General features: G+C 32.2%; 1 protein-coding gene across 1 annotated transcript; it reads left to right on the forward strand.

Moving 5' to 3' along the window:
• The first annotated feature begins 499 nt into the window (after positions 1–499).
• On the forward strand, positions 500–14,558 carry LOC111685422 (tyrosine decarboxylase). The gene is made up of 9 exons (XM_046954649.1): positions 500–1,150; positions 4,878–5,027; positions 5,093–5,400; positions 5,464–5,700; positions 5,760–5,957; positions 7,284–7,498; positions 7,687–7,813; positions 13,690–14,207; positions 14,275–14,558. The coding sequence occupies exons 2-9, from the start codon at positions 4,898–4,900 to the stop codon at positions 14,453–14,455; spliced, it is 1,914 nt and encodes a 637-aa protein (XP_046810605.1). The 5' UTR covers positions 500–1,150; positions 4,878–4,897; the 3' UTR covers positions 14,456–14,558.
• Positions 14,559–14,855: the final 297 nt, after the last annotated feature.

Here is a 14,855-nt window from a genome sequence, read left to right on the forward strand (position 1 = left end):
AAGACGGGGAGCTCTTTTTCTTCTTAGGTTTACTTTCAGTTATCAGATTTTTCCTTTGAAGTGTCGTTGGATTGACTAACTATGATTTCTTGAAGCATCTTTTTCAACTTCCTCCTCTGTGCTCCAGATAGAAAACGGGAAAACTTCCCCGAGTTATTTATTTAGTTAGTTAGTTGGATAGTTTGTTAGCTAACTAAGTAAAGTTATTTAGTCAGTTAGTTACCTAGTTAGTTATTTAGTCAGTTAGTTACTTAGTTAGTTAGTTATTTAGTCAGTTAGTTAGTTATTTAGTTAGTTATTTAGTCAGTTAGTTAGTTAGTTAGTTAGTTAGCTGATCAGGACAGTAATAAAGAATGTACATTTTTTACATTTATTTATTAGTGATAAACTATTTATCGACTCCATACCATCCATCTATCGTCTAATGACAAATATTTTCAGAATGATACCAACAGAATAACAAACAAAACATACCAACCTCATCCCTCTATGCATATGATATCAAAGGAAGAATATAAGAAGATGAAAAAAGCAAATTGTTGAATTTGTATGTTAGAATATTTCAAACACTCGAGTTGGTTTAACTGTGGTTGAATGAAAGTCTAAATGAAGAAATAGATGAAATAATGAACGGTTGCATACTTGTTGGTTAGTGAATAATGTACCACGAACGTAAGAAAGGGAGAGAATGAATGATAGATAAAGATAGAGAAAAACAAAAAAAAAACATAAAAAGTAAATTGGTACTCGTATTAGATGTAGAGCACCACAAATATTTCAATTATTTATTGCTGCTCTGCCACCGATGTTGTTGTTGTAATTTTTGCTGTTGTCTATATTGCTTTTTTTCCTTTAGTAGTTTTTTTTGTTATAATTGTTGTTGCAGTATTAAATATACTTACTATTAGATGACTTCCTTCCTAACATCTCCCTAAAAGGGTACATGATGTCTGGAAAAGGATACCGAGGTTATTTTATAAGACATTGTCATACTGATCATCAGTTAAGTTTTGTCGTCAGCTTCTAACGGTTAACGGAAATTGGAAACGGATACGGAAAGTGTACAAAAAATAAAGGATAAATATACAATTTACTATAAGAATTTTAAAATAAAATAAATCTATTTTATTTTTGTTTAAATAAAGAAAGTGTAAGTGTTAAATTAAAAGAAAATTGTTTTAAAAAATTAAAAAAAAAATCATTATAAATTTGATTAAAATATGAAAGAGTTTAAACTTTTTTAACAAATTAAAATTAATAATTTAAATTAGATAATTGAAAAGATTGCAGGATATTAAATATATTAATATGTTTATAAATGAAATTATTGCCTTTAATAGTTCAATTCTGATGATTTACTTGCACTTGGGACTTGAATTTTAAAAATGTGTGGAAATTAAAAAAAATATATATTAAAATTCTACCATCCATAGATTTGGGGTAATTCAATTTTCTTGGAGTTATTTAATTAAAATAGTTCAATTATTTTTAATATGTTGTTAAATAAATCTAAGAAAATAATTTGTCTGACCAGAAAAAATGCATTAGTTCAACAATTAGTTTTAGATTGTATTACCTTGGCTTTGAGACCAATGATTTTTGCTTCAAATCGTCTCATTTAGAATTGGTTTTGTAGAAGTGGTAAGGATTGGAAACTTGTTATATTGAATGGTTCTGGTACCACTTCTGTAACTATATATTATGAATTTGGCACCCTCAAAACTTGTTCTAGGTATATATCGACTATTGTCCACATTCTCGTTTCTATGACCTTCCAAAAAAAGTTTTTAAAACTCACATTTTGATGGAATTATCTGTTTCAAAAGAAGTTTTCTTAACAATATTCATCAAAATATTTTAAATCGGCCTATTAATTTTCGAGATTCCGTTTGTAACACATCGGATTATTGGTCTAAGACCCATAAAAGTATATACAGTGGGTCCTTAATCAATTTTAAAACGATTTAGTCTGCTTCTGGAAAACAGTATAGAATCCAAAGAAAATAGCTAAAGATTGACACAAGTATGGAAATATCGGTCAATGCGTTCATTAAGCTCTCATGCAAGTGGGCCCCCGGAATATATTTTAAAATGTCATAACTGTTTGAAAGTACAGTTTTGTGGATCGGTCCACAATTGGTATAACCCCTTATTAACTTAGAAATACAGAGTATAATTACGAAAATTTGCGCAAATAAGTTTTATGTGAACCAAAAGCTCTATATGTTAAGAGCATTGGTCAATAATTGATCCTATACGCCATATATTATGTTCGCCTTTAGAAAATGATTACAACTCTTAGTACTGGCTTTATAAAAGCGAGTACGGTGACAAAATTAAAAAAAAAATCAAGTAAGAGTGCTATATTCGGCTTGCCGAATCTTATATACCCTTCACCATAGTGTATTTTAAACATATTAATTTTATAAATTTTAATACACAGCTAAAAAAGCAAATACATATACACACACGTGTACATCTTTTTCTATGTACAGTGTTTTTGTTGCTTATTTAACAAAGCATGAAAAAAATATGACATTTTTTGATGAAATTTTCAGAGGTTGTCTCGGTTTTTTGCTCATATCTCCGTTAATTACCGACCGATTTTGCTGATTTTAAATAGCGATCTTCTCGAAAGCATGTCTAACAGAATTATTGAAGATTCCAATATCCTCTAAAAACTGATTTCAACAGACAGACGGACATGGCTTAATCGACTCCGCTATTTATAAGGATCCAGAATATATATACTTTATAGGGTCGGAAAATTATATTATAGAAATTACAAATGGAATGACAAACTTATATATACCCTTCTCACGAAGGTGAAGGGTATAAAAAAAAACAAGTAAGAAATTATAGTCGGGTGAGACCGATCATATAATAGCCCACACCTGTTACAAAAATAACATGTGATTTAGTTTTCATAATAAAGCATTTCAATTGAAATTGTACCTTGCCTCACATATACTTAAATGTGGACATTTGAGTCAAATCTTGAAGGGGACATTTTATATGGGATAGGGTACAATAAGGCCCTATAATTAAAAAGTTCATGAGAGTCATTAAGGCTAATATGAAACTTGGATTTGTAGCTTTTTGTTGAGATACGAGTATATTAAACATAATTATGAACTTAAAAGCCCTATGCGGCGGCTTTAGTTGTATGGGGCTAGGTCAAATAATGGACCTATGTTAACCATTTTAAATAGGCTTCGTCTACGCTATCATAAATGATCATGTGCCAAATTTCCAAGGTTTACAAAACCCTATTCGGGGGTTCAGTTGTATGGGGCTAGGTCAAATAATGCACCGATCTTAACCAGTTTCAATAGGCTTCGTCCCTGGGACAATAGATCATATCAGATCATTTCAGAAAATGATTTTGTGCCGATTGGTATACTTTAAAGTGGATATAGGACCAATATTATTGTGCGTTACAAACATCAGCATAAACCCAATATACCCTCCCCACTAAAGTAGTGTTGGTTATAAAAACAAACTAAAATCTTTCTATCGACTTTAAAAGGGGACTGTCGATAACTGATCTTAACTTTAATATGATTAGGTTAGGTTGATAGGAGGATGTATACTATATCAAATTCGAAGAAATACACCTGGACCATTATCGTGCCTGTTGCGCGCTCCTTATCATAAAAAATTACAGAATGAATTACTTTTCAGTGTTCAGAAACTCAGTTTCCTGGTCGTAATACCTAATAATTTTCCAATCAGTGTTATTCAGGACCTGGACCATTATCGTGCCTGTTGCGCGCTCCTTATCATAAAAAATTACAGAATGAATTACTTTTCAGTGTTCAGAAACTCAGTTTCCTGGTCGTAATACCTAATAATTTTCCAATCAGTGTTAGTCAGGAATGTTCTTTACGGAATAACATCACTTCCACGATACTTGGGTCTAACTATGACGCCAAATATAGTGCTTCAATGAAAAAGGTAGTGCTCCAGAGTTTCACTGTCCTCTCCATATGCTCTACATTCGTCTGAATCCACACGTCCAATTTTGCATATATGTGCTCGTGATCAGATTAACTACTGACTTGCTCATTTTGAGAAGATTTTTCGCCTTGCTCTCATCAATGTCAACCCATAGGATCTTCGGGGTTCTGTGGAATTCTCTCATCCATATTTTTAGTTCAAATTTTGTTGCGTCGAATGGTTTTGCGTTTGTTAGGTTAACTGTCTCGAGTTAGCTTCTCATTAAAGCTATTACATTCGCCCTTTCGTTGCCGACTACTCTCGAGTGGTCTGGTACCTATATGATATAAACCTTACCTCTGGGAGAGTATTCAGTTAAAGCTTTCTTACAATCCAATACGGTCTTAGATTTAATTCTATCACCTGATATTGCCCTAATTGCCTTCTGGCTGTGGGTAAATATATATTTAGTGCTGTGGGCGCCATATTTAATCTCTTAAATAAAGTCTCGCGATATACATCCTCTTTTGGAGAGTTCTGGAACTATTTTATTTATTATTGCAAATATTAAGGTCAATTTATAGAGGAAATTTTATTTATCCTCCAAAAAACAAGTTGTAGAAGTAATTTTAAATTTACTAGTTCCTTGGAAGCTATTCTAGAATCAAAACTACTAGTTTTTTTAAACAGATTCTAAAGGAAAAAGAAGTATGATCGGTATGGGTTTAATGTTTTCAACATTATTTCGAAATCTTCTTTAGTAAGAACAAGTTTTTTAAAAACTATTAAGTAACTATTCAAAGTTACTGCTCTAGAATCTGTACCCGAAATAGAACTAGTTAATGCAGAACGAAATCTAAAATATATCCTAGGGTTCAATATTTTTCCGAAAATTATAAAAAGAAGGCTCACAATAAAATGAAACATAAATTTTTCAGCTTTTGAAAAACTCATCATTATGGATAGCGATGAGTTTCGTAAACGTGGCGCCGAAATGGTGGAATATATATGTCAATATCTAGAAACTTTAAATGAGCGTCGCGTTACACCAAGCGTAGAACCTGGTTATTTGAGACACCTACTACCAGGTAAGTTATAGAGGGGATAAACGCAAGATCTTTAAATTGAAATTTTATATTATTTACACACAAAGCTGAGGCACCCAAGGATCCTGAAGATTGGGATAAAATTATGCAGGATGTTGAGGATAAAATAATGCCGGGTGTAACGCATTGGCAGCATCCAAGATTTCATGCTTACTTTCCGGCAGGCAATTCATTTCCCTCAATACTGGGTGATATGTTGGGTGATGGTATAGGTTGTATAGGATTTTCATGGGCCGCTAGTCCTGCTTGTACTGAATTAGAGACTATAGTTTTGGATTGGTTGGGTAAGGCTATTGGTTTGCCAGATCACTTTTTGGCTTTAAAGGAAGGTAGTACTGGTGGTGGTGTTATACAGGTGGGTTCAAGTAAATATAGGTCGTAAAATTGATTGTTGAATATATAAAACAAAATCTTTTAGACATCTGCCTCTGAATGTATATTGGTAACAATGTTGGCTGCTCGTGCTCAAGCTTTGAAACGTCTCAAGTCTCAACATCCCTTTGTAGAGGAGTGTCAGTTGCTATCGAAATTAATGGCTTATTGTTCCAAAGAAGCCCATAGTTGTGTGGAAAAAGCGGCCATGATATCATTTGTTAAGTTGAGAATTTTAGAACCCGATGAGAATGCCAGTTTGAGAGGTGAAACTATAGCTGAGGTATAATATAAGTTTATCGAATATAACTTAAAAGCTAACACTTTGTTTACATGGTTTAGGCCATGGAAGAAGATGAATTGCAGGGTTTTGTACCCTTCTTTGTCTCCACAACTTTGGGCACTACGGGCTCGTGTGCTTTCGATAACTTGTATGAAATTGGCCAAGAATTACAAAAATTTCCAGGAGTATGGTTACACGTGGATGCCGCCTATGCTGGTAATTCTTTTATATGTCCAGAATTGAAGCCGTTACTAAAGGTGAGTGTTGAATGTTTCTGAAGAGGTGATTCTAATGCAGGGATTAACATCTAAAACAGTTCATTGTACATTGGTTTAACAATTGAATAGTCGATAAACAACTTCATGGTGTAGTCTATGTGCTATAGACTAGACTAGAGTGTGGACTATAGACTTGTTTAGATTAGACTAATAGACTAGACAATAGACTAGCCCATGGACTAGACTGCAGACTAGATTATAAGCTAGTCTATACACTAGATTGTGGTCTATAGCCTAGTCTAGTCTAGACTATGTATTAGACTATAGATTAGTCTGTAGACTAGACTGTAGACTAGACAATAAACTAGACTATAGAATTTAGACTACATCGTACTAGACCGTAGACTAGATTAAAGACTAGATTATAAACTGGACAATTAACTAGACTATAGACAAAACCATTGACTACACTATAGTCTAGGCTATAGACTAGACTATAGACTGGACTATAGACTTTACTATAGACGAGACTATAGACTAAACTATAGAATATACTATAGACTGTACTATAGACTATATTATAGACTAGACTAAAGACTACAATAGACTATAGACTAAACTGTATAAACTAAACTGTAGACTATACTAGACTATAGAATATACTAGACCATAGACTAGAATATAGACTAGACTATAGACTTGACTGTAGACTAGACTATAGATTAGACATTAGACTAAACTATAGATTAGACTATAGAATATATTTTACACTAGACTATACACTAGACTATACTAAAGAACATACAATATACTAGATTATAGACTACTCTAAAGACTAGATTATAGACTAGACTATAGACTAGACTATAGATTAGACTAGACTATAGTCTAGTCTATAGAATAGACTAGACTATAGACTAGACTATAGTCTAGTCTATAGACTAGACTTTAGACTAGACTATAGACTAGACTACAGACTAGACTATAGAATAGACTATAGACTAGACTATAGACTAGACTATAGACTAGACTATAGACTAGACTATAGACTAGACTATAGACTATATTATATATACTAGACTATAGACTAAACTATAGACTAGTCCATAGACTAGTCTATAGACTATACTATATTATAGACAAGACTGCATATACTATATATTAGACCATAGACTGTACCATATATTAGACTAATCAACAGGCTAGTGCATGGACTTGATCACAGAATAGTCAATCAATGGACTGTTCTATATAATCTATAGAGAGATCAATAGACTAATGCATATAAGATTCCATAGATAAATTATTATATTTGTCAATGGAATTAGTGTGATGAATAAAAACATTTAACATTCCATTCCTTAGGGTATTGAATATGCCGATTCATTTAATACAAATCCCAACAAATGGCTTTTAACCAATTTCGATTGTTCCACTTTATGGGTACGTGATCGTATCCGTTTGACCTCGGCCTTGGTAGTGGATCCCTTGTATTTAAAACATGGCTATTCTGATGCTGCCATCGATTATCGTCATTGGGGAGTTCCATTGAGTAGACGTTTTCGTTCACTGAAATTGTGGTACGTATGGAACGTTAAAAAGTATATTTTGTTTATTAAAAATAAAATTTAGCACCTTTTTCTTTGTATTCTTTTGTTGTTATATTTATTTAAAAAAATTACCCAAAATGATCATGCAGAAATACTAATAATGTCTATTTTTGTCTGTTTGATTATTTGTTGTTTGCTTCGTCTCACTCATTTCACAGGTTCGTTTTACGTTCTTATGGAATTTCCGGACTACAAAAATACATAAGACACCATATCGAATTGGCCAAACGTTTCGAACAGCATGTGCTTAAAGACAAGCGTTTCGAAATATGTAATCAAGTTAAGGTAAGTTTGTTTTTTCCCAAATTTCTAAAATTTTGTCGGCCAAACTGTGTGAAGTTTCATTAGAATTCGTAGTTATGGGAAGAAATTTTTAAAGATGATACGCAATTTATTTTAAATATTATAGGGAATATCATTTTTCACTTAAAATACAAAATATTTGTTTAATTTGAATAAAAATTTATTTACTTTATGATTAAATATTTATATAAAAAAAGACAAATCTTGCATTAAGGTGAATAAAACCTCAATGAGATTTTTTTAAAAATTCCTAAAAAATGACTTTGTTCCTATCAGAGTTCAAAGTTTGAATGTTAAATATGTCTGGTTATTTTTTTAATTATTCCAATTCTTTTAAATATTTTTTTTTAATTTTATTAAAATTATTTTCAATGTTTTATAAAATGTAAACAAAAATATAAAAAATCACAACAAAGTTTGTTAAAAAGAACAAAAAAACATGAAAACTGGTATTTTTTATACAAACTTTATCAAATATCTAATGAAATTTTTTACAATTATTTCGTGTTTATAATCACGTGTTTTAAGTTTTAAAATAAATCAACAGCACGCGAAACAGAGCTGGTCACTGAAATTCTAATTTTAAACCTACATCCGGTTATTGAAATGTTTCTCTTTCGAATCTTGTTTTCTAAAATAAAATGTTACAAAAAGATCATGATCTTAAGAACTACCAGTGCTGACATGTGACGTAAAGCATGTACATATACCCAACTACACGTTTGGATGTCTGTCTGTCAATTGAAATTTTGCAGTTTGTGCTTTGCCCTCTTGTTATGTCAATGTTTTTACGTTTGAAATTTTGTCTTAAAGCTCAAGGTTTGTTTATTGGTCATTAAATTGTTTAGAAAATAAATATTACGATCACTTAATTATATTGTTAACAAATGTTTACAAATATTTTTTTCCATTTTTTTCACGCATATTCATTTACGTTATCCATGAGTGAGGGTTTTAAGTTTTTATATGCTCAGAGCAGAGTTTCCCAAAATTGTATTTAATTCACATGTCATGTCATGAACAAGGCATGGACAATTAATTTTTTTTTTAAATCTAAATTTTATTAATAAATGTACTTTTAGCTGATTTACTTTATAATATACAAGCCTATAAAATAATATATTGTCCTACTAATTCATCTCTATACTAGTCTTTTGAATAGACTAGGACTTGGCATTTAAACCAGTCTATTGACAAGTTTATTGACTCTAGAAAATAATCTATATACCAGTCTATTGAATACCCTGAAGACCAGTCGATTGACTAGACAATTGACATGATAATCGATTGGCTGATTATTTGACGATATATTCTATGACTTAAGCTGGAGGTCCACACCACGCGTTCTACGCTTTCTCGCATTCTATGCGTCTGTCAAAAAAGTAGAATTAATGTATTTAGACCTCGTCCACAGTAGGAAACATTTGTTGAGAAACTTTCTCTTACTTCCCTTTTGAAGTTTCCTTAATGCGCACACATAGAAACTTTTGTTTCTATGTTGTACGCCCAGCAGTTCGACAAAGAGTCAATGCATACGAAAAAGACAGTAATTTCTACTAATAGTTATCCACCTGAATGATCGTAATTCGTATGTTTTGGGTCATTCGTCACGAATATACCCGTTGTAATCGAGAATGAATACAGTCGTCACTTTAGTGTCCCCTTTGTAAGCGGGTAACCTAGAGATTATACTATTAAAATTTGTTTTTTTTGTACTTCTGAAAGTAGTTATTTTACCCATCTTTTGGAGAAATGATTTTTACTTTCTAATAATATGCCACCATCTGGTTAACTCAAATTTATAACTTTTGGGTCAATCGTCACATTATTGTCCCATAGTATTCTGGAGAGTAGACACTTGAAATTTTTAAATTTTAATTACATTAATATCTTACCACCTGGCTGACTCCAATTCGTATGTTTTTGGTCTTTCGTCACAAATAAACTCTTTGTAATCGAGAATGAAGACAGTCGTCACTTTAGTGTTCCCTTTGTAAGCGAGAGCGGAGGCAATTGTCTCTTTACTGTCTCTTTGTAGGGTGTAGAGTGACGATTGACTTCCTCGTAGGACAAGCCCATGTTAAAATGGTCGGTCACCTGGGTAGTCAGGTGGATAGGGGCCATCACAAGTGGTAGGTTAAGTGGTCAGTTCGGGACTGTCCCGAATGAAAAGAATAACAAAACAAGTTTCCGAGAACGGGAAACTCCGTACCGCGAGAGAGATAAATAATATTCTTTCTTTCTTTCCCAAAAAAAGTTTCCTAGTGTGGACGGCAGTTATATGCTGAAAGTTACAAGCCAAAAGCGAAGAATACCTTTCTATTTATAAGCATCACAAGCGGCGCACGAACATGTCAGCTGATTTTGACATTTTATATTCTTTATTTAATGCGTATTTATCAATTTGATGAAAAAATTAATAAAAGCTATAAAAAAGCGAAGTTTTTAAAAAATATAACAAAAAAATTTACATTTAAAATAGGTATAAAATACACGTAATGCTTTGACGCGAAGACGCGTAGTGTGTTTCAGAAATTACGTACCGCGAGAGATATGAATACTTTCTCTCTCACGCAAAATCAAAAGTTTCCTAGTGTGGACATACAATATAGACAATTGACTACAAATTCTATTAAAAATAAATAATTTATGTCATTGATAACGACAACTCATTACCAAGTAATGTATGAAATAACTACATTACCTATAATACTCATTACCAAAATTTTAAAATATTTTACTGGATAGTCTCTTTGTTGTAACAGCTACGACAATAGTTGTTAAAGTGCCATATCAAAATGGCTTCCTAGAAACGTAGCATCATCCTTAAAACCCTTAATACAAGCGACTTTCAAATACGATGTCAAGCAAGTGGTTGTAGCGGACCAATAGAGTTCAAGCAAATGAGTGTGAATTATTACTTTTGTATATATTTCCCTTCATTTAAGCAGGAACCAATATCCTGGAACCCTCATGGTTGGAATGTTTTGCTTTAACGTCATTCTCAAATCAGTATTGTTTTTGTATATATACCAGATAAAGATTAAATAGCAAATTTTTTGTTAGTTTAGGATATTGTAAATCTTGTAGTAATTTTTACAGATTTACGTTCCTTTTATAGCCAACATCTCAGTAAGTTAGATGCTACAGTGATTGTGTTGCCTGAACCAGACCATTTTGTTCAAACGATGGATGTAAAATCTATCTTCCACATGTTTATAAAATATATAGTTTGTTATCCTAGCTGTGAATCTTTTGTCAGAAAGGATTTTCGGAGAGCTATAGTCAAACATGGCTTGAACGATTCAAAAAAGTTCTATCTAATCATTTGAAAGGTCTATCGAAAATATCAAATTTTCCATGACTAAATTATGTTGGCATTGGAAGTCGCTGTGCTCAGTTCGCAAAGTATTGCGACATTGAATTGATCTCATCGCTAAAGATGATTTTATACGAAAATTAAGACCAGTTCTAACTGCTCCAGGCTATATTATCGTCGTTAGGTTGCTTACCTTTAGTTACTTGATCAGTTTAATTTTGAACTTTTGCAAGCCATGGTCTACGAAATTCGACTACAGTGATAGCTGCAATGTCTTTGCCGATCTTACGTTTCATTGTCGCGCGGATATTTGTTTTTTGTTTCATCACCTAGTCCACTAGGCCTAGTGGACCCACAACACTGCATACTATGACGAACGTAAAAGTGCGCAAGACGTTGCCCGAACAGAACACTTATTTTGATAAAACAATTTTATCATTTATACGTATTGCTAAACGCTATATCTGCCCAAACAAACTAAACAAAACCCTCTATTACAACAGTGATTAAGAAGCTCTGACAGTGAAAGCAACAAGTAGTTATATATCTCTTGTCGTTTCCATTGTGTTTCTGCTCTTGTTATATGCCGTTGAAATAAATACTTAAGCAGTGTATTCACAGTTTAATTGATTTTTGATTTCCTATAATGTCTAATGTCAAAAACATACAATGATTTTTTTTATCTTTTATTTATTGGATTTCAATTGAAATCAATTATGCGAAAGTAAAACGTATGAAAACAAGTAGTTGACGTTGCTGTCATATTTGTAAGAGTACTTTGTTTGTTTTTTTATACATATTTGATTTTTTGTTTAATAGTTGAATGGGATTTTCTAAATTTTGGTAGTACCCTACAACTTTACAGTTAGAACTACATACATTAAAAAAAGCAGAAATAACACTTCGAAAATTTGTTCGAAAAATAGGTTTATCGGAGGAAGGTACCTAAAAACTGCGGCAGGCAGATAGAACACAATACCAAAAACTTTATCATGATTGATCCACAATTGTTATAGATTCAAAACCTTTAATTCTGTTGATTCTGTTGACTTAGATATATATCGCTGTATGTATAGTAGGTCAGTATATAGTCGAGCACGGCCAACCTTTGTTTTCTTACTAGTTTATCTTATTTTTATAGACTTTTTGGCATTTTTATTTAATGATTATATTTCATTCCATGATCTTTGTAAAAAAATATTCAAAATATATATGATAGACTACGTGTTTTTTTGTAAATAATTATTTGTAAAGATTTTATGATTAATTGCCAAATTATAAAAAGAAATTTCGCCATAAATTTACATACATTAGGTTATCAAACAACATGAATTTATAAATTTATGTGGGAGGAACTTAGCACATCACAGCAGATCTGTCGGAGTTGATTTATTCTTTTGTATGTATATTTAAATGCTAAAATAGGATTTCGTTTGTTAAACATACGTTCTTGGTTCTTTTAAAACTGTCTTTATTGGGTGAATCACGAAACTTGTAAATGTTGCCATTATTCCTCGCTTTTTCTGTCGAAAAGACCGTGTTTTTGGAAACTCAAATGTTTATGGAATAATCAAAACTAGAGATCAGTCTATAGTCAAGACTATAGATCATTCTATAGTCAAGGTTATAGATCAGTCTATAGTCAAGACTATAGATCAGTCTATAGTGAAGACTGTAGATCATTCTATAGTCAAGGTTATAGATCATTCTATAGCCAAGGTTATAGATCAATCTATAGTCAATACTATAGATCAGTCTATAGTCAAGACTATAGATCAGTCTATAGTCAAGACTATAGATCTGTCTATAGACATGACTGTAGATCAGTCTATAGTCAAGACTATAGATCAGTCTATAGTCAAGACTATAGATCAGTTTATAGCCCAGACTATAGATCAGTCTATAGTCAAGACTATAGATGAGTTTATAGTTAAGACTATAGATCAGTCTATAGGTAAGGCTATATATCAGTCTATAGTTAAGACTATAGATCTGCCTATAGTTAAGACTATAGATCAGTCTATAGTAAAGACTATAGATCAGTCTATAGTAAAGACTATAGATCAGTATAGTCAAGACCATAGATCAGTCTATAGTCAAGACTATAGATCAGACAATAGTCAAGACTATAGATCAGACAATAGCCAAGACTATAGATCAGACAATAGTCAAGACTATAGATCAGACAATAGTCAAGACTATAGATCAGTCCATAGTCAAGACTATAGATCTGTCTATAGACATGACTGTAGATCAGTCTATAGTCAAGTTTATAGATCAGTCTATAGTCAAGGTTAGAGATCAGTCTATAGTCAAGCATATAGACAGGACTATAGACTCAAAATAAATCATCGAATCAAGCACACAACGGGACCTGTAGCGGAATACATCTATATGTTTATGTTTCCATATATCTTTCCTCCCTGAGGTTAAATTTTTTATTAAATGGACCAAAGAGGGAGAAAATTCCCCCCAGATAAAATCATTAGTTGTTTATTTATTATTTCATACTCAAATAAAATTTTACTCTCTTTCACAGCTCGGTCTCGTTTGTTTCCGCTTACAAGGTTCCGACAAACTAAACGAAAAACTGCTAAGTGCCATCAACGAATCGGGTAAATTACATATGGTACCGGCCTGTGTTAATGAGCGCTACATTATACGTTTCTGTGCTGTAGCTCAAAATGCTACCGCCGAAGATATTGATTATGCCTGGGAAATTATTGTGGATTTCGCCAATGAACTGCTCGAGAAAGAACAACACGATGAACTTACCGAAATTATCAATAAGAAGAAAGAAGACACTTTGGCCAAGAAACGTTCATTCTTCGTGCGTATGGTCAGTGATCCGAAAATCTATAATCCGGCTATCAATAAGGCGGGTACACCAAAAGTATCATTGGATATATCATCGCCGGTAGTTAGTCAGCGGACAACAAATCCCGTTATACGCACTCAAAGCTCCATAGATCACAATTCGTGGATATCATGGCCATTGGCTTTTCTGTTCAATAGCAATAATGAGGACAGTGGTCAGAAGAGTAATGTTTCATTGCGGTAAGTTGGCTCATTTTAAATTGAAATATATTTTTTTATTTTTTTTTTTTCTTATTTTCATTGTTAGCTTTCGTCATTTGGATACTAATGTCAGACCATCTTCGTCCAGGCGTAATTCGGGTGCCGGTTCTTCTCCCTCGCCAGAAAATGATTTGGGTGTTATAAATGTCTTAAAGTCCCCCAAAAAGTCACCAAATATGCCTCGCAAAGGCAGTTATTCCAACAATACTAGCAATAATCATAATTGAATAAATAATATCCTAGCAGTAATTTTAATTATTTCCCTAATTAACTAAATTAGCAAAAGAAAACCAAATACAAATAAAACTTTTTTGTCTCCTTAAAAAAAATCTCCAAACTTAAGAAAAATTTGCTTGAAAAATATCAATAAAATAAAAGTTAATTCTGAAAGTGTGAATTGATTTTTTGAATTTATGGGGGAGGGGATCAAATTAATTAAATATATAAAGATATAGTTAGTTAGTATATTATATAGTTGGTTAGTTAGTTAGTTAAGTAGGTAGGTAGTTAGTTAGTTAATTAGTTAGATAGATAGATAGATATATAGATAGATAGATAGATAGATAGATAGATAGATAGATAGATAGATAGATAGATAGATAGATAGATAGATAGATAGATAGATAG

This window comes from Lucilia cuprina, chromosome 6, assembly GCF_022045245.1.
Source record: "Lucilia cuprina isolate Lc7/37 chromosome 6, ASM2204524v1, whole genome shotgun sequence".
Classification (NCBI taxonomy): Eukaryota; Metazoa; Arthropoda; class Insecta; order Diptera; family Calliphoridae; genus Lucilia; species Lucilia cuprina.